The sequence below is a fragment of the Anomaloglossus baeobatrachus genome, chromosome 8, assembly GCF_048569485.1.
Source record: "Anomaloglossus baeobatrachus isolate aAnoBae1 chromosome 8, aAnoBae1.hap1, whole genome shotgun sequence".
NCBI classification, from domain to species: domain Eukaryota; kingdom Metazoa; phylum Chordata; class Amphibia; order Anura; family Aromobatidae; genus Anomaloglossus; species Anomaloglossus baeobatrachus.
Window position 1 is genome coordinate 92006615 of NC_134360.1, and position 25864 is coordinate 92032478.

General features: G+C 40.0%; 1 protein-coding gene across 1 annotated transcript in view; it reads right to left on the bottom strand.

Moving 5' to 3' along the window:
• Nucleotides 1–1724: 1724 nt before the first annotated feature.
• The window catches only part of GRIN2B (glutamate ionotropic receptor NMDA type subunit 2B), a 935536-nt gene continuing 911396 nt past the window's right edge, over nucleotides 1725–25864 (bottom strand). Inside the window, exons 13-14 of the mRNA XM_075321904.1 lie at nucleotides 22028–22266; nucleotides 1725–16454 (exon numbers count right to left, since the gene is read on the bottom strand). Of these exons, the coding sequence (XP_075178019.1) occupies nucleotides 14694–16454; nucleotides 22028–22266 (2000 nt within the window). The 3' untranslated portion in view covers nucleotides 1725–14693. The remainder of the gene's footprint in view (nucleotides 16455–22027; nucleotides 22267–25864) is intronic.

A 25864-nucleotide genomic window follows, 5' to 3' on the forward strand; every position in this document is an offset into this window, starting at 1 on the left:
GGGAATACTCCTTTAACATTAGCTAGTATGAGAGAGGTCTTTAGATGCTTAGAGGTTACCTTGGGTTCTTTTGTGACCTCAGACTATGATACATTTTTCTCTTGAAGAGATCTTTGGTGGTTGACCACTCTTAGGGAGGATGATAATGGTCTTGAATTCCCTCCATTTGTACACAATCCATCTGATTGGTGAAGTCCAAATACTTTAGAAATTGTTTTGTAATGGTTTCCAGCCTGATGAGCATCAACAACTTTGAGGTTTTTAGAATTGTCCTTTGTTTTGCAATGATACACTTCCACAAACCTGTTTTGTAAAGATCAGAATAAAGCCTTGTTCTTTAAATAGGAGGTTACTCTATCACCCCAGATTGGCATCCCACTGATTGAAAGCACGAGTGTCTAATTTCACTTTTAAATTATCTGCTAATCCTAAAGATTTGACTCAGATAATGACATTATGTGCTGCTGTATAAAATATACTGTGGAAGGAGTCCAAGATACCCAAGTAAAGGAAATGCGGTTTTATTCAACGCGTTTTCAAACAATTCTGCTTCTTCATATAAACCCCACAAAGATTTGTGTTTTTTCCTAAAGAAGAAGCAGGATAGGTTTTAAATGTGTCGAATAAAACCACATTTCTTTTACTTGTGTGTCTTGGACTCCTTCCATGAGCGCAGAACCCAAGTAATTATCCAGTTCAATTCTTCACTGCACGTGTATCTGCAGCAGCTGTTGCTACATACCTAAATACTGTTGGTTCACACAACCATACCAAGTGAGCACATAACTGTCATCTGTGACCCTCTTATTATCACTTAAGACCCTTTCACGCCTTTTGCTCCCCAGTTGAATCCTAAGGCTGGGGACACACGAGTGTATGGCATCCAATGCAAGAGCATTGCATGTGATATGCTAATGACCCTCTGGTCCTGCTCTGCTGCGAGCATGAGCCGAGTGTCATTATACTGTGATCCGATCCTGCAATCGGATCACAGCTGTAGAGAAGAGGGAGGTACTAATCCCCCATCTCCTCCATTGTCAGCTGATGCGGTTTTTGCACTGCACTCCGGTGTCATCTGAGTGCATTCCGATGTTTCACTTGCAACCATAGACTTGTATGGGTGCGAATGAATACAGATTGGATTACACCTGCAGCATGCTGCAATTCTTTTCTTAGTCCGATTAGGACTGAGAAAAAATAATCGCAGCTGGGTGCAACCCTATAGAGTAACATGTGTCTGGGTGGAATGTGATTTTTTTTTATCGCTTTCCACGTGCTCTGTTTTACTCGCTGTGTGTCAAGGTTAACATTTTCCTTGTTTCGTCATGGATCATTTTCCTCACTTAAAAGATGAGAAATTTTAATATTTTTGACTCAATTCTTTGATTTGATTCTCTTTATGTGCTTTTAGGACTCGTGTGAAAATCTGATGTGATTTTAGGTTAAACTCTGAAGGGTTCACAAACGATCAATCATTTTTGTATTTATGAAGCCAGTTTCAAGATCTGCTTTAATGGAAGAATATGATCCCTCAGTAAGGCATTATATGACAGTACACCGTGTGCCTACTGGACCGAACTATAGAACCCCAGTAAAGACCAAATGCGTGGATTTAAACTCTTATTTCATATTACCTTTGACCGTTCTACCACTGGGATTCATATATGTCCATTTCTCTCTCTGTAAAGGCAAATAGGCAAACAAATAACACCAAACTAAAAATGTTTCACTTCCTCGACATATTAACAGTATACTTTGTTTTATTTAAAAATTCCCATCGTTAAATTGTAAGTAGAACTTCTCATAGAACAGTAATGAGCATATCAGGAATGTTCCTGTATATATCTTATAGCTGAGTGATTTGTAAAGTTTGTGACCTTTATCGTGTTCTTTTTTTTTTTCTTTTTTTTTTTTTTTTTACATACAATTTTGTAAATGTATAAAATGAAGATATTTTTCATTGAAGTAACACAAAAAAACATTTTTTTTTCTTTATAGAAGTGTATAACTCATAAGTCGCAAAGTCTCTGGCAAAATTCCATTGAGTCCTTTATTTTTTTTTTTTATTATAGCAGTTAAGAGGCGTGAAAAATTGCCTTCAAAATTTGTTTGTTCGATTTTACACACATATAAACAACATGAAAGTCAGAGAGAATTTTGACCTCTTATTTTTTTTTTCTTTAAACATTTGACTTAAAAAAAACACCCTGTTTCATAATGTAAAACGCCTGTGAATTACTTTCAATTAATATATATATGTACATATATATATAGGTTATTTTTTTCATTTAAAGTTTTTTTTGTCCCTTTAAAACTTTTATTTGTAAACAGCAGAGGAGGAATTTATAGTAAACATTTTTTTTAATTTTTTTTTTCTTGTTCATGAACACAGTTGAGAAAAAAAAAGAAAAAAAAACCTTAAAAAAATTTAACACAACAGGGAAAAAAAGATATCACAGTTCTGGCTTTCTGTACACCACAATTAGCTGCTTCCATTTCTCTCCTGAGCTGTGATGCAAAATTACTGTGTGAATGAACTACGTTTTCCGATTTCCAAATACCAGCATGGAAATGTTAAGTCACTGTCATTCTGCTTTCTGTATACATCCGATGGATATAATGAACTCCCCATTTCAGGTTTTAACATCACTCATATAACAGAGCACTAAATGTGCTTAACTTTTGTAATAGAAACATGAAAATATCTGATACTAAATCGATGTTGGGCCCCAATACCGGTAATGATTATTTACTTGGGCACGTCCATATAGCAGTTTTGACGGAGGTGATATGTACAATGATTTCTACATGGATGTGATTAAATACATACGGCATGTAAGTAAATTTAGCGCTAGTGTTATATGAGCAATTTTGGAAAAGAACATCCGCAATATCTACCTCTCTGTACGTCAAACTAATTTAGCCATATCTTAGACGTCAAGTTCAATGAGGGACTTGTGAATGAATGCAGTGTTGAATTTCATGTACTATAGAATGCATGATTTTATTAACAGTTTATTGGCCAAAATCTAGTGAACCCTACAGTTTAAATGTCACCATACGTTAACTCCCAGAATAAAAAATAATGCTGTGATAACTCGGAAAGTATTTTCTTCCCTAAAGAGTTCTTATGGTTGAATCTGTTAGAGTTTCTATTTTTAATAATATATATTAATAGGAGCATTGCAAACTGACCTATTTCTGCCATTTATGTTCCCAACCACATCTTGACCTCCTTACTAAAATTTAGACCTATCATTTAATCACGAATAAACAATAAGCTAAAAAAAAAAAGGCTACCGCTGTTTAAAACTTCTAAGTTCTCATCGGTAGACGTTCTTGCTGAGCGTTGCTCAAATACTTATCATAGATTAATGGACTTTACATTAGCATTAACACTAAGCCACGAGCTATGAGCATGAAGCTGAAGGACCCCAGAGTTTACATGATTGTTGGCCCCATTTTATTTTTGATATCTTAGAAGGTCTGAGCTAATGGGCTCCTACTGTTTGTTTTCGAAGTTTTTGAAATGTAGAGGTAGACTAACCAATAAGTTGTTTTGATTTTGTTCTTATCTCCTTCTCTTCTTGATAAACCTTCCCAGAAGACTCTTTCTTTAGTGTACATATAATTGTATTCTACAAATTACATTTACATTTGAGTCTTCTTCTTTGTTTGTTTTCTCTATTAAAGAGGTTTTATGTAAATTAGTGCAATCATCACACAATGAAAAGTTATACAACTTTTTAATATTTGTGTTTTACGTTTTCCACTTGGTGACCTGGAATGAAGACATTATTATTTAGATCCAATTGATCAGCTAATGAGAGTCTGCTCCAATTATATCCAGTTTTGGGAAAATAAGAGTGCATGGACTCCCAAAAAATACACTTTGTATAAACTTAAATATTAGAGAAAAGTATCAGGACAAAATAAATACTTTTGCTTCTGATCTTGAAAATGGTAAGTAATCAAAATTCAAAGGCCCCAATTCTTGATTCATCAAAGTGTGTTTTGCCATAAATCTGGTGCAAAAGACTTTGATAAATTGCAATTTTTTTTCTGCAACTTGAAGTTGTGCAAAAATATTGAGACTTTAAGTATTTTTTAAAACAGTTTCACCCAACTCTGTCAGAATAGGAGGAGCTGGGGTGGAATAGAAGCATTACAGGGGTATAGGGGAGGTGACACCATGAAATGTCTAATTCATAATGAGCTGTGATCTACCTTACGCCAGTAATTTTACTTCAGTCCCTGGCTAGAGTAATACGTGTGCTAAGGTGCACACTACTTTTTGAACCTGCCTGATTCATGTGAGAGGTGAGTGCCTCGTAGTGAATCAGGTGCCTCTAACTCCAGTTTGTTCCTCAAGACTGGCATGAACAATGTCTTGATAAATCGGGGACAATGTGTATCCTCAAGACTGGCATGTACAACGTCTTGATGAATCAGGGCCAATGTTTATGGGAAAGATGCAGAACTTTTTTGATTATGAATGAGTAACTTTATTTTACATAAAACCAGATAGCTCCTTGATAAAAGTGACCATTGCAAGGCTTCTGAATGCTGAGAAATGACTGTGACTGCACTAACAGTATTAAAAATCTTCAAGAAATACTTCTCCTATGTGTTTGAACCTGTGCACCCATTGGCTAAACATGAAGTAGATCATGTATTTGGCACTAAATATTGACCTAACTACAAGTCGGTCAAACGTTTCCACAAATTAAATTCTTCGCAAGCACAAGTCCATCTGGTGGCAAATCCAGAAAGGTTATCATGAAGTCTATCAGGTATATGGTAGCAGCATCTAGAGAGAATGAATTTCAGCCAGAAAAAAGCTGAGATTGTGAAAAAGAAGAATAAATAAAGAAGAAAAAAAATAACCAAATGAGCAGATAGAACCAACCACACAAGAAAAAAAGCTACTCAAGAAATAAAGTGTTTCCTATACATCAACAGCAAACGTTTCTACAGCCAAAAAGTGGAAAACCACAAAGGATAGAAGAAATTACACTCTTGAAATTACATATTAGGCTGACTGTATCATTATCTGTATCCCTGAAATACCTCATCCTCTTCAAACTTAATCTGGGCTACAAATCTCTAGGGAATTTTAGACACAAATGTGAAACAAAATATATGCATTAACTGGATGTTCAATTTTCCCACTCAATGGCATATGTATCAAGGAGGGATTGGACTTCAAATTAATTTCAATGACATTATTTGTACTAAATGAATGTAACATACAATTGTAAACCTCACATTTCTTGAGATAGAGTTGGATGTCGTATTAGTAAGCAGTACCTTGCAATGGTTTGTTATTTTTAGGACAAAATTATCTATATTGATCACAATAAACTATTGCAGCTCAGAAAACTTCACTGCAAACTCACCTGATGTGTCTCCTTTGGACAACTATCTGGAGAACTACCTAGGACACAACTCAAATGTGCAGAAGGACACGTTAGCCGAGGCCAAGTAGCTTGTAGCACAACCAAGAGGTAATTTCTTAAATGGGTTAAAGAAAGGGAAACAACAAAGTGATGAGTTTGTGGAGCTCAGGGGGACAATATGTGGAGTGTTTTTTCAATCCCGTAAAATGTTGCTTTATTTTTCAAGCCACAGCCTTTTCTTAGTCAATACTGGGCTATGTAAAGAAGGACTACAGGACTTTATTATATTTTCATTGCAGGCCATGTTGGTGGCTGTTACTACTGGTTGCACAATACTATGGGTTTTTAACAATAGGTCATCATGTTCCTTTTATTTTAAAATTAAATAATCTTTAGTATAAAAGATGATTAGTAATATGGATATAAATTGTACATAATTTCACTCAAAACTTCAAAAATTGTCAGGACAAAAATGTTGTAATCCTCAAATTAATATTTTGTTGCGCACCCTTTGGAATAAATAACTGCAATCAATCGCTTCCTATAACTATCAACAAGTTTCTTACATCTCTCAACTGGAATTTTGAACCACTCTTCTTTTGCTGGTCACTCAAATTTGAAGGCGCCTTCTCCCAACAGCAAAACTAATATCTCTCCACATGTGTTCAATGGTATTTAGATCCGGACTCATTGTTGTCACATCAGAACTCTCCAGTGCTTTTTCTCCATCTATTTCTGGGGGATTCTTGAATTATGTTTGGGGTCATTGTCCTGCTGGATAACCCATGACCTAGGACGCAAACCCAGCTTCCTAACACTGGGTATTACATTGCAACAAAACATCCCTTGGTAATCTTCAGATTTCATGATGTCATTCACACAATAAAGACACCAAGTGACCAAGGCAAAACAACCCCAAAACATATTTAAACCTCCACCATATTTGGCTGTAGGTCCTGTGTTCTTTTCTTTGTAGGCCTCATTCTGTTTTTGGTAAACAGTAAAATGATCTACTTTACCAAATGCATTATCTAAAGCCTGCTTTACATGTTACGATTCTGCATACGATATCGTATGCGATCATAACTGCCCCCATCGTATGTGCGGCATGTTCAATTTTGTTGAATGTGCCGCACAAACGATTAACCCCTGTCACACGTTTTTACCCATCCATACGACCTCGATGTGGGCGGCGAACGTCCACTTCCTGGAGTGGGAGGGATGTTCGGCTTCACATCGACGTCACGCGGCAGCCGGCCAATAGAAGCGGAGGGGCGGAGATGAGCAGGACGTAAACATCTCGCCCACCTCCTTCCTTCCGCATTGCTGGCCGGGAGCCGCAGGACGCAGTTAAGATCTGTTCATCGTTCCCGGGGTGTCACAGACTGCGATGTGTGCTACCCCGGGTACGATGAACAACCTGACGTTCAATTCATGAGGAATGAACGACGTACGTGCGATGAACGTTTTACCGTTCATTCGCAATCGCACGTAGCTGTTACACACTACAATGTACCTTACGATGCCGGATGTGCGTCACTTACGACGTGACCCCGCCGACACATCGTAAGATTTATTGTAGTGTGTAAAGCAGGCTTTAGACTCACCTGTCCACAAGATGCTTTCCCAGAAGGATATTTGCTTACTCAAAAAAATGTGGGCAAACTGCTGTCTAGCTTTTTTATGTCTCTGTGTCTGGGTCATCCTAGATCTCCTGCCATAGCATTTCATTTCATTCAAATGTGGATAGATAGTTTGTGCTGACACTGATGCACTCTGAGCCTGCGGGACAAATTGAATTACTTGGAACTTGACTGAGGCTGCTTTTCCACTATCCATACTATCATGAGTTGAAATCTTTTATTTATTTTTTTTTGCCTTGAGCCTCCAGGAAGATTAACTACAGTGCCAAGGGTTGTAATCTTCTTGATTATGTTGTGCAGCGTGGGCAAAGGAACATCAAGATTTCTAGAGCTGGACCTATAAACTTGAGATTGTTGATATTTTTCAACATGGTTCCCAGGTTCTCACACAGTTATCTTCTCTTTCTGTTCTCCATGCTTAGTGGGGCACACACAAATGCAAAATCCAAAGATTAAGTCAACTTCTCCCTTTTTATCTGGTTTCAGATGTGATGTTCATATTGCCCACACTTGTTACTTACCACAAGTGGGTTTGAATGAGTACGCTATGCTTGAAACAATGTTGTGTACCCACAATTGTGGAAAGGTGACAACAATTCTGCCTGGCCCATTGTAGTGAAATTATGTTCAATTTGCCTTTTTTCTCAGTTTTTTTTTGTGTTGTTCCAATACTCACAAAGAAAATAAACATGTGTATGATAAAACGTGTACTTGCACTAATTTTCTGGGAGAAAGACTTCATTTTTTGGAACAATTTTAAGGCTGCCAACATTGTCAACATCAGCCATGATATAAAACAACTCTTTAACAGTGTAGCGTAACAATGCTTTGAATTTTTGCACCCATATTTTGTAAGACTATATATATATATATATATATATATATATATAGTACAGACCAAAGGTTTGGACACACCTTCTCATCTCTAGAATAACTATTAAGAGGAGACTTTGTGCAGCAGACCTTCATGGTAAATTAGCTGCTAGAAAACCACTGCTAAGGACAGGCAACAAGCAGAAGAGACTTGTTTGGGCTAAAGAACACAAGGAATGGACATTAGACCAGTGGAAATCTGTGCTTTGGTCTGATGAGTCCAATTTTGAGATCTTTGGAATCAACCACCGTGTCCTTGTAGAAAAGGTGAACGGATGGACTCTACATGCCTGGTTCCCATCATGAAGCGTGGAGGAGGAGGTTTGATGGTGTGGGGGTGCTTTGCTGGTGACACTGTTGGGGATTTATTCAAAATTGAAGGCATACTGAACCAGCATGGCTACCACAGCATCTTGCAGCAGCATGCTATTCCATCCGGTTTGTGTTTAGTTGGACCATCATTTATTTTTCAACAGAACAATGACCCCAAACACACCTCCAGGCTGTGTAAGGGCTATTTGACTAAGAAGGAGAGTGATGGAGTGCTATGCCAGATGACCTGGCCTCCAAAGTCACCAGACCGGAACCCAATCGAGATGGCTTTGGGTGAGCTGGACCGCAGAGTGAAGGCAAAAGGGCCAACAAGTGCTAAGCATTTCTGTGAACTCCTTCAAGACTGTTGGAAAACCATTTCCGGTGACTACCTCTTGAAGCTCATCAAGTGAATGCCAAGAGTGTGCAAAGCAGTAATCAAAGCAAAAGGTGGCTACTTTGAAGAACCTAGAATATAAGACATATTTTCAGTTGTTTCACACTTTTTAAAGTATTTCATTCCACATGTTTTAATTCATAGTTTTGATGTCTTCAATGTGAATCTACAATTTTTAGAGTCATGAAAATAAAGAAAACTCTTTTAATGAGAAGGTGTGTCCAAACTTTTAGACGGTACTGTATATATATATATATATATATATATATATATATATATACACACACACACACAGTAGATCACAAACGTTAATACACCCCTCACATTTTTGTATTTTATTAAATCTTTCCATATGACAACTCTGACGATATGACACTTTGATACAATGTAAAGTAGTTAGTGTACAGCTTGTATACCAATGTAAATTTTATGTGCCCGATATATAATGTTTAAACAGATGGCAACAAAAGTAAGTACACCTCTAAGTAAAAATGCACGATGTGCCAATATTTTGTGTGGCCACCATTATTTTCAAGCACTGCCTTAACTCTTTTGGACATAGAGTTCCCTAGAGCTTCACCGGAGCACCTGAATCCTCTTCCATCCTCCATGATGACATCACAGAGCTGGTGGATGTTAGAGACCTTGCGCTCCTTCACCTTCCGCTTGAGGATGCCCCACAGATGCTCAATAGGATTTAGGTCTGGAGACATGCTTGGCCAGTCCAGCAATTTTACCCTTAGGTTCTTTAGCATATCAGTGGTGATCTTAGAGGTATGTTTAGGGTTGTAATCATGTTGGAATACTGCCCTGCGGCCAAGTTTCCAAAGGGAGGGGATCAGTATACAGTACATGTTGGCATTCATGGTTCCCTCAATGAATAATAGCTTTCCACAGCCAGCAGTACTCATGCAGCCCCAAACTATGACACTCCCACCACCATGCTTGACTGTAGGCAGGACACACTTGTCTTTGTACTAGTCACCTGGTTGCCGCCCCACACGCTTGAACCCATCTGAACCAAATAAGTGTATCTTGGTCTTATCAGACCAGAGGTCATGGTTCCAGTAACCCATGTCCTTAATTTGCTTGCCTTCAGCAAACTGTTTGCAGGCTTTCTTGTGCATCATCATTACAAGAAGCTTCCTTCTGGAATGACAGCCATGCAGATAAATTTGATGGAGTGTGTGGCATATGGTCTAAGCACTGACAGGCTGACTCCCCCACCCCCACCTCTGTAACCTCTACAGCAATACTGGCAGCATTCATAGGTCTATATTGAAAACACAACCTCTGGATATGATGTTAAGCAATCCCACTCCAGTTCTGTGGTAGACCATGGTGAGGCCTGTTCTGAGTGAAACCTGTCTTGTTAAATTACTCTATGGCCTTTGCCACCATGTTGCAGCTTAGTTTCAGGGTGTTGGAAGTCTCCTTATATCCTAGGCCATCATGTAACAATTCTTTTTTTTCTGATCCCAGAGAGTTCTTTGCCATGAGGTACCATGTTAAACTTCCAGTGACCAGTATGAGAGAGTATGTAAGCGATAACACCAAACTTAACACACCTGCCCCCCATTCACACCTGAGACCATGTAACACTAATTAGGTACATGACACCAGGAGGGAAAATGGCTAACTAAGCACAATTTGTGCCATTTTCACTTAGGGGTGTATTCATTTTTGTTGCCAGTACTTTAGACATTAGTAACTGTGTGTTGAGTTATTTAGACAGCACCAAATTTACACTGCTATACAAGCTGTACACTGACTACTGTTCGTTGTATCAAAGTGTTCTCTCATGAGAAGACAGAATTAACTATTTTAAAAAATGTAAGAGGTGTGCTCACTTTTGTGATACACTATATATGACAACTATATATATATATATATATATATATATATATATATATATGATCATCATAAATATTAAATTAAGGGTAATTGCGGTTTACTGAGCAGTTGCCATGCCTGCTGATGTCCTGACTTTTCATGTTCTGATTTGGGTGACTAATTAATGTAAAGGTTTAGAGCAAATTAATAGTAGTGAATGTATACACAGTGTCAGATACAAACAGAAGACGGCCCAATGCAAGAACAATATATGGGCCCCAATCAGTCGCATAGGTCCTCATAATGCACTATTTCTCCTGCTTTGGAGGTAGAGGTAGCCCCGTTACTTCTTCGGTCCCTGTGCGGTTGCACAAGTTGCACCAGTGATATATCCACGCCTGTGTAAACAGCTATAGGGCACATAGACTATTTAGTCAGGTCTGTGTATTTCATCAGAAACATTATTTCAGTGATATTTCCCAGTGCACGAATTGACTTCTATGTCTGGATCCTCTTTTTAATGTGTCTTGTGCTTGAATGAAGTAACATAATTAATGACCAAGTTCTCTGAATGTGTTATAAGCCAATACACATGACATCATCGTAAGCGCTCAGACTGACACTGCAATTACAGCATAGCACTTGCAATTATCCTTTGAATACATGATTACATAAAGATACATGCAATGAATGTGTAATTGCAGCTAAATTGCACACGAGAGCTCTTGCCCTGTGCAGTACGTTCTAGCAAAGCAACTATGTTTTTCAGATCAGAGTTATCTATACATTCATATTTGGCCAGCTGATGTGGTGCATTTGTATAACATTCTCTTGATCTTTATGTAAGTATATATAAACCATGATGCCTATGTAATATACTGGAGCACTGCAGCATAAGTTTAGTGAATTTTTATATAGCTGGGGATATTTCTAATGGCTCTTTATAAGATCTGATGGGGAATTAAGGAGTGACATGCTAACCTCAAGTTCTTTACGTTTCTCACATTACAGAAATTCATGTTTAATATATTTGGAAATAGAAGATTCATCTGGATGGATCAGAAAGTATGGAAATACTTATAACTAGAATAACTTGTACGGATTTCTAGAAAACTGTAAAGAAAAAACTCCCAAAGCTCACAAAAGACATTTTTTCATCGAACTAAGATATATGCGATAATCACTGGTGGTCCGACTGGTGGGATCTCCCCAATCACTGGAGTGGGTGTCTTGATTCCCTTTTCCTTCCCCCTATAGTTGGGGCAGCATGGCACGTCATGAGCATGTGTATATAGGAATGATGAATGTAGTTGAGCACTGTAATCGTCTGTATCCTTCATTCACAAAGACAATGAATGAATGAACGAATGAAGTGGCAACATGTATAAGGAACCATGAAGTTCCATTTAACCTTGACCATTAAGAAGAGGAGCAGGGAATTAGGGACCCCGTTTTAGTAATAGTGGGGATTCCATCAGTCAGATACACCACTGGTTTGGTGATCAATATCTTCCAGGGAAAACCTTTTTAACTTTCAATAGATAATACTTAATTTCATAAACCTTAAGTACCAATAGACTGATACATTATATTTATGACTTGCATCTTTTATATGTCAATATTCGTATTACTTTTATGAAAATAGCTAGGAGGTTACACCATGTAAGGTACTGCTTACTAAAATGCATCTCACCAATCTTTTGGTTGTTTTCCATTTTGCCATACACTTAGTCATCAAGTATATTTAATATACAACTTAATTTACCTACTATACATATATATATATATATATATAACAGATCATTCAGTGTCAGGTTTTACGTGCTTTTTCGGTTTTACAGAACTGAGTCATCATCCTTTACACGTGCAAAACTCCCTGCGGCACTCTACAAACCAAACTGAACCTTGATACACATGCCCTCAAAGTGTTCATTGGACCTCAAGAGATACCTTTCATTTCAACGCCTCCTAAAGAGTTAGCTGAGGAACAACATGGCAGAGAAGGGGTTAAATAATGTTCTATCAGCGACTCCACCATATAACAACATGGATATAATACCAGTTTCACATTCTGGTTGAATGGCTTCATAGATGTGTAGGCTATTAGGTTAGGGTAGACGTTGATGAGAGTCTCAATTCTAAGGTGGCTTCAGTATTTTGGCACATGGAGTTTCAGCCTGGCATTGGGCAACTCAAAGCGATTGGCACATAAAAGAGCTTCTTACCCCTCCAGGACCATGCTCTATAAATTGGCACATGAAGTTTATATAAAAAAAAAAAAGAAAATAAGAACTATGATCCAGAAGCTCAGGAAAATGGCACAGGGATACAGAGCCTTGAAACCTATAAAAATAGGAGTCTCAGGGGAAGGACACACAGTCATCTCCCTCTGTGTCACTATAAATTCATTTATAAGTCTATTGAAAAAATTTTCAACCACATATTTACAAAAAAAAGAAAAGAAATTAACTATGGACAGTGTGATTCCATCCTGGTTTTCTGATGACCGAAGCGGCACCCTGATTTCTCTCCCCTCACATTCAACGTGACGGAAGGACTAAATGGAGGCTAGGTTGACGCTTCCCATTATCTCTAGCTATAACCAAGTATCATCTAAGAGAAATGAAGATTAATGCCCTTATGGTCATAGCTCTTGTGCTAGGGTACTGCCCACAATCATCACATCAACCATACCATTTCCAATACAATCTTCCATTGTCCATCCGATCAGCTTCTAATGTGTGACTTTGCATTACAAAATGTGATGAATATACTAATGTGAACCTTGTCCTACAGATTGAGAGGCAGCTGAGACAAAAACCATCATGGCAATGTCATACTAGATCCTCATCAACATTCATTGTTCACGACCTCACTTTGAGCTGCTCATAGGTCTCTAAGAATCTGATCACTAATCTGTAAAGACAAATAGCATTGTGTGGAACTATTTGAAAGAAGTTTAATCTGCCCCATTTCTTCCTTCACTATGAAGGACATTATTAGTATTTAGCCCAGACTGGTGCTATACAGTATGTTTCTGAAAAGACAGTGCCATGCTAGGAAGCCCTTGGATCCTGATGTGATTTGTATCGTATAGTTGTACCATGTCTATTTCTATGTCTATGTCTAATTTCCTAAAACAGTCAGTTAAATTATGTTCATTATGGCTGAAAGTACTGAAATAATGAACTGCTGGACCAAAAAATCTAGAATTTTTCACAGCCAACTCAATATAAAAAGTTATAAAAACTATTCTAAGTTTACATTGCTGGATTCTCTGTAAGAGTTTACTATTAGAATGTAATTTTTGCTTATGGACTAAAATGTTCATGCGCAGTTATGTCAACAGCCTTGAATATTATAGCGTTGTCTTCCTGAGCAATTGGCAAAAAATTTTATTTTAAGTTATTAAAGAAATATTAATTGTTTAGTTAGCGGTGAATATATATTTCTCTATTGTAACCCTAAATGATTAGTGACTAAAGATATTGTATGTGATAGATAAAAGGAGGAACCTGAATCTGATGTGCAATGTGTTACCAGCAAAATCAGTAAATGTGAGTTTAATATGGATGGACAAGTGGATATGTCTTCCTGTACGATGCATAAATCATAGACATCTGGCTAGCAGTGCCTTCAGACATCCTCAGTACAAACATACAAGATCACTTACAATGGGCAGTTCCCAGTAACCCTTTCGATAAATATAACAGATATCATTGGCTCAATAACAAGGATGCTTACTGTGCACCCTTATTCCCAGAAGGTTTGTGGAAGCTTCCTATAATGTAAGCAGTGCCCTCTGTCATTCTACAACTTTCCCTGTGCCACCATCTCTTTATTCTTTGCAAAAAAACCTTCCTCCTCCTGAAACTTAGTCTTCTCCCAGCTCTTCATTTCATGGTTTTGGAAGAAAACTCAAGAATGTCTGTACATACTGTATTCATTCCTCCTCCCTCACTTACAGCGCTCAGCCCAAGTCTTTAGTAAATTAAAACATTTTCCCCACATCATCTGATGTCATCTTGATGCTTCTTCAGGCTGGGATATATGAACTTCACATGAAATAGAAATACTAGATGGCCCCAGAAAGAGAAGAAATATGAGAGGGAATAGAAAGGCTGCATCTTATCCCGCTCCAACAGCATTCAGGAACACCTCTATCCTGTTTCACTGTAAGAGAATAACATTTTGTAATTGGGAAGGGGAGAATTTAGGTCCCAGCCCACCTCCCCCTCAGACATCAGATTCAATGCTGGATAACTTCTCATACACATGGCCATTGGTAGAGTTGTTGAAAGATCTGGGGTTCTTATTGTTTGCAACACAGGCATTGGGTTGGTTCCCTATACAAACGTCTTTTTGGAAACGTCCTGGGGGACCTGCATGTAGAGAAGTGAGTGATTTACCAGTCCCTCGGAAGTCCGACCTTCCCTTCAAGCCACCAATAGCAGGTTGCCTAAAATAGTAGGGCTTGCTCCCATGCAGCAGACATTGGTCATCCCCAAATGTGGGAATAAATGGGTTTTGGGTGACTCGGTCAGGGTAAAGGGAGCGGCTGAGCATGTATCCTCCAGGATTGTGGCCTGGGCCATGGGACTTGCTGGCAAAAGAGGATTCATTGGGCATTTCAAACATGTGGGCATATGGGCTACCATCCAGGAAGCGTTCCTTATCCTTTAAGCTGACACTACGGGGTGCTAAGGTCACATCTTCTTTCTGAAGGTCTACAAAAGTGTCATAAGAATGCTGGCGATGAAGTTTACTTCGGTTACGCTTCTGGGCTTTGCCATTCGATGGACTTTGAGGATATTTAGAATTGGCAGGTGGAATTGGTCTGGCATCCAAATCTTGTAGAGAATTATCCTCACTGATGTCATAAAGGTTTCCTGCTTTCTTGCACACCTCACAACGAATACATGCTGGGCGATTAGCATTTTGCCCTGTGTAGTTGTGCATCTTTGAAGGGCAATTGCGACAGAAGTTGGTTGAAGTTCTGTCCTCCCACTCCATATTACCAATATTTTTCTCCCAAGCATTTCCTCCGGTTCCATGTTTACGTTCATTCTGCCCAAACTCACCAGTATGTTTCTGATGTTGCCTGTTAGTGCAAGAACTTTCATGTTTAAAATCCTCCCCTCGCTCTTTGTAGATATCTGTTAGGTCTACATGTTCCCAATGTGGATTGTTCTCCTTTGTCCGGAACTGATCCAGATAAAAATCTCGCAGTCCCTCCTTGTCTCTAAAGTAACGCTTGTGATCAGGAGATCTTGGGCGTCTACGATAAGCTAACTCTATCTCATCAAATTCTCTACGTGATTTTGCTGATGCTGGACGCTTCTTTAAACTATCTTTATATTGTTTTCTCCTTTTTGCATTACCTTCAATATTGCCGTAGGTGACCGTATGTGTAGATATGTCTGAAACATCTGATCTAATTAAGTCATCATGGGCTCCATATCGATCACTTTTAATTGAAAATTTTCCATAAAGATCTCCTATTTGTGGTGTTGGGTGCTTGGATGGTAAGCCTATATCTAAAGGTTTCTTTGACAGTGATCTTGGCTGTGTTGTGAAAGGAGCATTATCACAGTCATACAGCCCATCAATAGAACTATTACTTCCTATACTGTGTGGTCTATGATGATGGAAATGATCTTGGTACACATTGCTGTCTTTGAGTTGAAGGTTCCCAAAGGTCCTTTCCACTTCAGAGATGTAGTCACTGAAAAGATTCTCCTCTGGCTGAAAGGATTTACAGTCGGAGTGAGTAAAACTCCTCCGGTGTTCAGAAATATCATACACTGAAGATTCTCGTCGTATGAAGTCTAATGCACTCTGTGGAGAACCATTCACTCCGGAAAGATTGGCCATATTTTTGGCAGTGCGCAGAAGACGAAGTATATTAGAGTGAGTGTTATTCATTGTTGCTGATGGAGAGTTCATGGCAGACTGCCTATCTTCAATAGGAACTCCATGAATACAACTGTATATGCCCTAAAATGCAAAAAAAACAAACTTGCTTTAGAATATATCACAATCATATTTTTTTAATGGTAGAATATTACAGTATAAGATATATCCTTTACTTATCCTAATATTCTAATCTAATTGTTGGAATCAGATACAGTATATAGTCTAAAAATAAACAATAACAGTATATTCAAGAAAAAGAACAATATACTACAAAACATTGCAAAGAAACAAAGCAAACTGTATATGTGGGATAAATGTAGTAAGTAATCTGTATATTTTAATATGGTGTTAGGGTTCTAAAGCCAAAAGCTGATCACTGATTAATTTTTCAGAACACAATACATTCTTACAGTAACAATAACTCAACATTTTTTTTATATACTGTATATATATAATATGTAATATATATATATATTGTAAAGCGCTGCGGAATATGTTGGCGCTATAGAAATAAAGATTATTATTATTATTATATCTATTTCTTTGAATGACAACAGCTAACAACCACAGTAGACTTGGGAGGAGACTGGCAGAATTACCTATATTCCCTATGCCAAGAGCGCCGGCCAAGTGCTATAATTTGTGAACAGTTTTGCCAGCTCAGCTTGGTTTGATACTAACTAAATGCATGTGACAGTCTGGTAACGGATTTTAGCTGCTGAAATCAATTATGCGGTTATAACTGACTTCTGTGGCTCATGCTGTAACACTGTATCTACAGCCAGTGCAATCCTAGAAAATAGCCACTAGATTTTATTAGAAATCTCCATAGCACTGGCCTAGCGGGTAGCAGCTGGTGTGCATTTTGCATTGCCATTTGCATTTAACCCTAATGATAACATGAAAGAAACATAAATGGAACAAAATAATTCACAGTCCCTTCTTAGAATGATTTTATGCTGATCTCTCTGCCTTGAGCTGACAGGCTCCATCACTTTATCTCCATTCTACTGCTCATAATACGCTATTATATACTGTATTACCAAATACATGCTCAATATATTTTACAGCACATTGTATATTTCATACCAATATTATGCCAGTTAACCATTTCCGAGTGAATAATCTACATGAGTGTATATGTGCCTCAAATGACTCTGTATTACCATTATCATTGAAAATATGCAATATTCAAACCAAGGATAACCATGAACCATAACACTATTTAGAAATATTTTGTTTTATTAAAAACAATAAGATTAATCAGTTAACAGTTAATTTAAGATACAACCATGAAAATAAAGTGATAGTGAATCTGAACTGGAAGTACACATCCGCAAGAGCATTAGCCACAATACAAGGATTTTAGTCACAAAAGCTACCTTTATCCATCTGGTTGTATCTTGAAGGGGTTCTCCAAAACTGAGATAAAATGGTGTCCCTGGTATAATTCAAACAGCACCCATATCCCAATCACATGTCAGTGCATATTGCAGAATGAAGATATACAACACCCAAGATTTATGTATAGACTGAAAAGAGCTGTATTACACATAGACTAAAGAGCACTGTATCACACATACCTCAGTCAGGCTGTTATATGTGAAAAAAGTATACCTCCTTCTCAATGAGCACAATGAGGTTAGCTCCATAATCAATCTCAATCAATTTTATTTGTTTTCTAATTGGGCACAGGTAGCCTCCATGCACTGCTATAAAGCAGTCAGACTGACGGATGAGGGGAATGAAGCTAGAGATCTCCTCATGAAGAACATGGGTTAAAATATTTTTTCACACATCAGACCTGGTAGCTGACTGAGGTATGTGACACACATCTTGTGAGTTGAAACACTGGAGCTGTATACTGTATGTTGAATCTGAAGCCCATACTGACACATGATTAGTGCGGGCTGCAGTTTGAATTATATCAGGGAGGTAATTTTATCTCATTCTCTTAGACCCCTTTAAATCAACTGTTTTGCAATTAGTCATATACTACTTTTTTGTATAACATTTGAATATTATTAAATAGTGTTAAGATTTTTCATGTTTTTGAGCAGAATGTAATGAATGTTTTCAACAACGTTACACTCACTAAGTATTTTTCCAGTTCAGGGAACAGAAAAAATAGCAGAGCAGTTTAAGTATAAAACTAAAGTATAAAAGATGCAACTTGCAAGTGTTAGAGATATAGCAATGTGGTTTGTAAATTTCTCACGCAGTTCAATGCAGTTCTTTCTATTGTTTTATTGTTTAACCTTTAACTCCTTCACCACCTAGTGATATTCCGTTTTTTGTTTTTTCTTCTCTTTTTTCCAAGAAGCTGTCACCTGAGCTCCGGGGTTCAGCCCGGCCTGTCCGCAGCTGTGACATGAACTGAACCGCAATCGCCATGGAATCATTCGGCGCTCGTGGTTCAGTCCTGCAAACCCTGAGTTCAGTCCAGGCTGCACTTCGGAGCTCAGGTGAGAGCTCCAGAGTTCAGTGCAGGTAACCACAGCCAGGACTGGTATTACTGAAGATTCCTCTGGTAACCAGTCTGACATTGGTCCTGGCTGTCATGAGAACCCATCGGTGCCCCATGATCACATCAATGGGGCTGCCAATGGAAGCGGGGAAAGATGTGCTTCCCGCTGGGGCCTGTTAAATCCTGCTGTCAGAGCGGAATTTAACTGGTTAACAGCCATGGGCAGATAAACCCGCTGCTGTTAGAGGCACACGTCAGCTGATCAGTGAGCCCACATCAAGGCAGGGACGCGACCTTGGATGTATCAGTATGTCCAAGGTGGTGAAGGGGTTAAAGGATTATTCCCAAAATCACAATGTGGTCTTATAATACTTTACACATATAATTATTCATTTTTTTAACTGCCCCATTTTGTGCACAGCACACACCTAAGGATGACTCCCTAGGCTCCACCTACCCATCTCCATTTGTCATTGAAAGCATACTATAGTTCCAGGGGCCCTAGTAAATCATGTACAGTGCAGTCTCTATAAGCAGGCATCATGTCAGCATAGCTGTGCTGTGCCTAGAATGGAGCTTCTGCCATGAGAGATGATGTCATGGAAGGCAGTACAGCCTCCTTTATTATAGTACCGGAGCTCATACCAGAAAGCAGCAGTGTACCTGCATGCAAGTAACTAAGTGGAAGGTGTGTATGATCCAAATGCAGCTCCATTGATGCATATGGCAGGAGATTATCTTCTGCTATATGCATCAATAGAATGGCATTTGTAGTTTTATATCACTCATTTGTCAGATGCAGGAAACAAATAAAAGTTTGCCTACTATTGTGAACAAATGTCAGACATTGAGCTTTGTTAGAACCAGCTAATGATTGAACACCACTGTAGCTGTACTAATGTGGATGGCTAAAGATAAAATTGATCAGGCAGGGTACTGGACAGGAGCTGAGAGTTTACTTAGGCATAAGGTGAGTCTGACACTTAAATTAGCTTAATGATTATTCTTAGAGGTGAGGTTAGTTCCAAGCACAAAGGAGATGGAGGCAGGGGTCTGCAGTGCTGCTGGGAAATGTAGTTTTAGCTGATAAAAATAAAGACGCACATTCTGCTTTATGAAACTGCATGCACATGGGGCAGATAGAGATGGAAAAAGACACAAACGTACAAGTAAGGAATGTTATATTGGTCTTAGTCTATGTACTAAGAATAAGTATGGATTTACTGTGCTTAGTGAAAATAAGTGCAGTTCTGGGAATAACCCTTTAGTAGTGCCATTTATATGCCCACCACTATAAAGGGGGCTTTACACTCTACGATATCGTTAATGTTTGGTCGCCGGGGTCAAGTTGTTAGTGACGCACATCCGGCGTCATTAACGATATTGCAGCGTGTAATACTTACCAGCGACCTTAGGCGACCTCAAAAATGGTGAAAATCGTTCACCATGGAGAGGTCGTCCCAAAGTAAAAAATCGGTAAGGGTTGTTTAGCGTTGTGGTTTATCGCTCATGCGGCAGCACACATCGCTATGTGTGACACCGCAGGAGCGAGGAACGTCTCCTTACCTGCCGCCGGCCCCAATGCGGAAGGAAGGAGGTGGGCGAGATGTTACGTTCTGCTCATCTTCGCCCCTCTGCTTTGATTGGCCGGCCGCTTAGTGACGTTACAGTGACGTCGCTGTGATGCCGAACGTCCCTCCCCCTTGAAGGAGGGATTGTTTGGCAGTCACAGCGACGTCGCCGACCAGGTAAGTATGTGTGACGCTGCGTAGCGATAATATTCGCTAAGGCAGCGATCACAAACAATCGCATGCGCGACGGGGGCGGGTACTTACACGGTTGCTATCGCTAGAAATTGCTAGCAATATTGCTACTGTGTAAAGCCCCCTTAAGTCCTTGTGCACATTACTGTAATACAGAGTCATTAGGTATCAATACATAGTATAGAAGAGTGCTCATTGATAGCTACTGCTGTGTCATATTCCCTGTGTTGCCTTATGATGTTTAAATTAGTAAGATTTTTTTCCCTATTTTTGGTAGTTTCAAACCTGGGTACATCTTAAAATCCCCCAAATACAGTATTTGCAGGCCTATAACTATTTGGTAATATTTACCTGTACAGGTCCATTTATCCTACATTGCTTTTTAGGCTTATGTATACTTGTATTTTGTACGTTAGTCTGACTTTATTATTACGGTACTTACATTAAGGGTGATACAGTTTCTTCTCAAAACCTGCAGATACTTAATTATTACAATTAAGCAGAGTCCATAGTTATCAGTTATGGAACGTATCTGTTATTAAATTTATTAAATATAAAATGGTCTATCTGGATAATATGTTTCTGACGTCCATTCTGTGGTTTGTAGAATAAAGCCACTTTAATGCATTATTTGGGCATTAAGCGTACTTTTAATGATCCTGCTCCTTTGTATAGTGCGGTGTGGAGGCTTCTAATGTGTTTAATGGATTCCTTTTATTTCACATTCTGCTCATCATTTATGTTATACATCATTTCCTGTTTTTTTATTTTACTTGCTGTAATATTTCTTTGGTATTCCTTTTATATCTTTTTTTAATAAAGCATCAGATGGTTTTTGGTAACTTCCATTTTCTAGCAAAGTTGAATTTCTGCCTCGAATCACTAAATAATTCTAAGCACTTTTATAAAAATGCTAAAGAAAGTCCAATGTAAAAAGTTGGATAGTATTTGGAAATATAATTTTCTGCTCTTGCTACATTCTCCAGTGATAACATTGTAAAAAAAAAAATACAGGGACGCTGACAAAAATGTGATGGACTTCAAGATTTGCGGGAATATAGATAAAATATAAGTAGACTAAAATAAAAAAAATGTATATATATATATATATATATATATATATATATATATACATATAAATACTGGTGGTAGATTAAATTTAGTTCTACGATGAAAGGCAAAAATACATTTTCTGAAGGTTTATTTTTTGAGCTACCTGCCATTTTATCAGACAGCATCACTGTCACATATTATGGGTAACTGTAGTAATTGTAGGAAATTTCTGAGCAATTCCAAGTCAATCACTGAAGTTGTATTCTTGATCAGATTACAATTGTTGGGAAAAATCATGTCCTGTACAATTAGATAAAATCTATCGACCTAAGAACGAGGACATTAAAAGGCCTGACATATGTTGCACTTACCCTGCTGACAGAAAATACCAGGCCTGGCTTCCCAGAACAAACTCCCATAAAGCAGTGACGGAACTGCCAAAAGAAGAGGTGCTCCATTATGAATGTGATGAGACTCAAAGCCATCGCCGCGCCCAGCATGTAAAAGACTCCAGCCATGTTGTCAATGTCCAGCTGACTACTCATCACCTCGTTCTTCTCATTATGGCATATGCCAGTTAACCAGAGGGCTTCCAACTCCTCCATTTCCCCTATAAAAATGTAAAAATTATGTTACAATAAAAAGGCAAATCAGATTTATAAAGTAAACCATCCATGTGCAATTGAGTTACTTAGTGTTTATTCGATTCACTGAAAAGTTATCCTCTACAAATTTAATGACCCTTATTATGCTCTGGGGTCAGAGAGTTGAGCAGTAAGGTGAGTATAAGGATTTTTATTTTGCTTAACCCCTTGATGGCCCTTCATGGTTCAATGGCGGCCAGTGGCTGCCAATTGGCCAAATCTGTAAGGAGGTAAATTACCAAAAGTCAACAATTTGGCAAATGCAGATTTTTTGTCGAATTCCAGTAGGTTTGAATTCCACTCTAATTTATATGCTTATCTCAAGTATATATACAGTCATGTGAGAAAGTGTTTGCCCCCTTCCTGATATCTTATTCTTTTGCATGTTTGTCACACTTAAATATTCCAGATCACCAAACAAATTTAAATATTAGACAAAGATAACACAAGTAAAAACAAAACATACAGTAGTTAATAAATGAAGATATTTATCATTAAGGGAAAAAGAAATCCAAACCTACAGGGCGCTGTGTGAGCAACAACTGAATGTGCACTGAGCAGGGAGCCGGCTTCTACGGACGCTGGTAACCAATGTAAATATCGGGTAACCAAGAAGCCCTTTCCTTGGTTACCCGATATTTACTTTCGTTACCAGTGTCCGCCGCTCTCACGCTGTCAGCGCTGGCTCCCTGCATACATAGCCAGACTACACATCGGGTGATTAACCCGATGTGTACTCTGGCTAGGAGTGCAGGGAGCCAGCGCTAAGCGGTGTGCGCTGGTAACCAAAGTAAATATCAGGTTGGTTACCCAATATTTACCTTAGTTACCAAGCGCAGCATCGCTTCCACGTGTCGCTGCTGGCTGGGGGCTGGTCACTGGTTGCTGGTGAGATCTGCCTGTTTGACAGCTCACCAGAAACCCGTGTAGCGACGCTCCAGTGATCCCTGCCAGGTCAGGTTGCTGGTGGGATCGCTGGAGCGTCGCATAGTGTGACGGTACCTTTACTTTATCTTTTAAGGAGGGGGGCAATCACTCAAACTGCATTTTGTGTTTACTTGTCTTATCTTTATCCTATATTTAAATTTATTTGGTGATCCGAAACATTTAGGTTTGACAAGAATGCAAAAGAATAAGAATTCAGGATAGGGCAAACACTTTTTCATATTATTTTATATATATATATATATATATATATATATATATATACTAGAAGGTGGCCCGACTCTACGCATCGGGTATTCTAGAATTTACGTATTGTGTAGTTAATGTATGATTTTTGTTATATATATATATAGATGTTGTTGTGTGTAGTTACCAAGTGTTTGTGTAGGGCTCTGTACATGTTCTGGGTGTTGTCTGGGTGTGGCGGGGGGTGAGAGCGGTGTTGTTTGTGTGTTGCGTTGTTTGTAGAGCGCTGTGTGTCTGTAGCGTTGTGTGTGTGTGTTGCGCGGTTTGTGTGGGTGTGGGGTGCGTGTGTGTGTTTTGGGGGGAGGTATGTTTTGTGCAATGTGTGTGTGTTGCGCGGTATGTGCGTATATTTGTGTATGCTGCGGTGTTTGTGTGTTGGGTGTTGTGTGTGTGTGGCGTTGTCTGTGTTTGTGGGTGTCTGTGTAGGGCGGTGTTTGTGGTTCCCAGTGTGTGTGTGGTGTGTTGTGCGGTGCGCGTGTGGCGGTGTGTGTGTGTGTTTTGGGGGGAGGTGTGCACCCCCATCGTGTTCCACCCCCCATGCTGCGCACTCCCCATCGTGCTCCATCCCCCATGCTGCGCACTCCTCATCGTGCTCCATCCCCCATGCTGCGCACCCCCATCGTGCTCCATCCCCCATGCTGCGCACCCAATCGTGCTCCATCCCCATGCTGCGCACTCCCCATCGTGCTCCATCCCCCATGCTGCGCACTCCCCATCGTGCTCCATCCCCCATGCTGCGCACCCCCCATCGTGCTCCATCCTCTATGCTGCTCACCCCCCATCGTGCTCCATCTTCCATGCTGCGCACCCCCCATCGTGCTCCATACCCCATGCTGCGCACCCCCCATCGTGCTCCATCCCTCATGCTGCGCACCCCCCATCGTGCTCCATCCCCCATGCTGCCCACCCCCCATCGTGCTCCATCCCCCATGCTGCGCACCCCCCATCGTGCTCCATCCCCCATGCTGCGCACCCCCCATCGTGCTCCATCCCCAATGCTGCGCACTCCCCATCGTGCTCCATCCTCCATGCTGCGCACTCCCCATCGTGCTCCATCCCCCATGCTGCGCACCCCCCATCGTGCTCCATCCCCCATGCTGCGCAACCCCCATCGTGCTCCATCCCCCATGCTGCGCACCCCCCATCGTGCTCCATCCCCCATGCTGCACACTCCCCATCGTGCTCCATCCCCCATGCTGCGCACTCCCCATCGTGCTACATCCCCCATGCTGCGCACCCCCATCGTGCTCCATCCCCATGCTGCGCACTCCCCATCGTGCTCTATCCCCCATGCTGTGCACTCCCCATCGTGCTCCATCCTCCATGCTGCGCACTCCCCATCGTGCTCCATTCCCCATGCTGCGCACCCCCCATCGTGCTCCATCCCCCATGCTGCGCACCCCATCGTGCTCCATCCCCCATGCTGCGCACTCCCCATCGTGCTCCATCCCCCATGCTATAATAGTTCTCCTATTATACTCAGAGAGGAGTATAATAGGAGGACTATAATAGGAGGAGTAGTCCTGGGGGGAGAGGAGTATAATGCTGGCTCCCTGCACATGTGTACCGGGAGCCGGTGTACGCTGGTAACTATGATACACATCGGGTAACTAAGGGACCTTAGTTACCCGATGTGTATAATGGTTACCAGCGTTCACCGGCTCCATCACGATCAGAGCATTGCAAGGTTATGTCTGGTGCTGCTGGGATCGTGACGGAGCCGGTGTACGCTGGTAACTATGATACACATCGGGTAACCAAGGGACCTTAGTTACCCGATGTGTATAATGGTTACCAGCGTTCACCGGCTCCGTCACGATCCCAGCATCGCAAGGTTATGTCTGGCGCTGCTGGGATCGTGACGGAGCCAGTGTACGCTGGTAACTATGATACACATTGGGTAACCAAGGGACCTTAGTTACCCGATGTGTATAATAGTTACCAGCGTTCACCGGCTCCGTCACGATCCCAGCATCGCAAGGTTATGTCTGGCAATGCGTGCGGAGGGCCGGGGCGAGCGGTCAATCCATGCGGAGGGCGGGGCCAGGCCGAGGCGAGCGACCAATCCGTGGGGGGCGGGGCCAGGCCGAGCCCAGCGGCGACCAATCCCTGGGGGGGCGGGGCCACAATTTTGGAGCAAGACAGACAGACAGACAGAATAAGGCAATTAGATATATATATATATATATATATATATATACACAGTACAGACTAAAAAGTTTGGACACACCTTCTCATTCAAGAGTTTTCTTTATTTTCATAACTCTGAAAATTGTAGATTCACATTGAAGGCATCAACACTATGAATTAACACATGTGGAATGAAATACTTAACAAAAAAAAGTGAAACAACTGAAAATATGTCTTATATTC